Source organism: Hippocampus comes, unplaced genomic scaffold (assembly GCF_001891065.2).
Source record: "Hippocampus comes isolate QL1 unplaced genomic scaffold, H_comes_QL1_v1.1 scaffold301, whole genome shotgun sequence".
NCBI classification, from domain to species: domain Eukaryota; kingdom Metazoa; phylum Chordata; class Actinopteri; order Syngnathiformes; family Syngnathidae; genus Hippocampus; species Hippocampus comes.
In genome coordinates this window covers 320,977-322,197 of record NW_017805928.1, presented here as the reverse complement: position 1 = coordinate 322,197, position 1,221 = coordinate 320,977, and the positions used below count along the sequence as shown (strand labels likewise).

The window sequence follows — 1,221 nt, the reverse complement described above, 5'->3', positions numbered from 1 at the left end:
TTAAAAAACGCGAGAAAGCCCGGCCTTTTGTGTTCGGGCGCTGCCACTGTTGCCGTTGCAGGAACCGCATGGCGCTGCTGCCCTCGCAGGCCTTCTACCTGCTGGTGAACAACAGCGGGCTGGCCAGCATGACCCTGAGCATGGCTCAGGTCTACGGGGACCACCAGGATGACGACGGCTTCCTCTACATGACCTACGCCTCCCAGGAGATGTTTGGGCAACTTTAGCGCAGGCGCGCCCAAACTTGTGTGTAAATACAAATCATTTTGTGCGTTTTAAGAAATAAAATCTTATGTACACGTCAGCGCATTGACAAGAACATCCATCAGGCTCCCCATTTTTTTATTTTTTTTTATTTTTTGGACTTTGTTGTATCCGTGACTTTGAACTAAATGACTTCAGTGTCATCTAGTTCAAAGTCACGGATACAACAAAGTGACTTCACCTCCAATTTTGCTTTTCCGATTTTGAAAAGCTAACTTTTCGGGGGGGTGAGCTTTATCGATGGACTTGCGTGAAGAACGAGTCGTATATAGCAAGCGGGGGGTATCAAACAGCTCCTTCATGTTTTAATGGACTTTTGTGTCATGTATAAATATATACACTTTACAGATGGCCGGGGGGCCACGATGGAGCGAGCACACGCTGGCTGGTTAGCATCACGCTAGTACGCGGCAGCACATATTTACACTAGGGGGGGGGAGGGGCCGTGGAAGCTCCTCCCACGGCCACGGGTCCGGCGTCACGGTCCGTGCGATCAGCAGCAGCCTCCGGACGAGGTGTTGACGGGCCTGCTCTGGATCTTGACGTTGGACTTGTCGGCGGCGGCTGCGGCGGCGGCGCCGGGGCCCATCCGCTTCTTGATCTCGGCCGCCATGGTCATGAAGGCCTGCTCCACGTTGGTGGCGCTCTTGGCGCTGGTCTCCAGGAAGGGGATGGCCAAGCTGTCGGCAAACTCCTGAACACACACACACGCCGGCGTCCAAATGACGCGACGCTTTCCTTCACGGGGGAAACTTGAGGGCAAATGTCGCGGCGCAAAAGTATCGATATGGCATTTTTTTTTTTTTTTTAACCTTGGCCGTGGTGTAGTCCACCACTTTCTTGGTGGTCAGGTCGCATTTGTTGCCGACCAGCAGCTTGTTGACGTTCTCGCTGGCGTAGCGGTCGATCTCCTGGAGCCACTGCTTCACGTTGTTGAACGACTCCTGGCGCACGCGG

General features: G+C 53.7%; 1 protein-coding gene across 1 annotated transcript in view; it reads right to left on the bottom strand.

Annotated features, from left to right (window-relative positions):
- Nucleotides 1-545: 545 nt before the first annotated feature.
- Nucleotides 546-1,221, bottom strand: part of LOC109527661 (ras-related protein Rab-1A-like) — a 2,362-nt gene continuing 1,686 nt past the window's right edge. Inside the window, exons 5-6 of the mRNA XM_019889695.1 lie at nt 1,077-1,208; nt 546-958 (exon numbers count right to left, since the gene is read on the bottom strand). Of these exons, the coding sequence (XP_019745254.1) occupies nt 758-958; nt 1,077-1,208 (333 nt within the window). The 3' untranslated portion in view covers nt 546-757. The remainder of the gene's footprint in view (nt 959-1,076; nt 1,209-1,221) is intronic.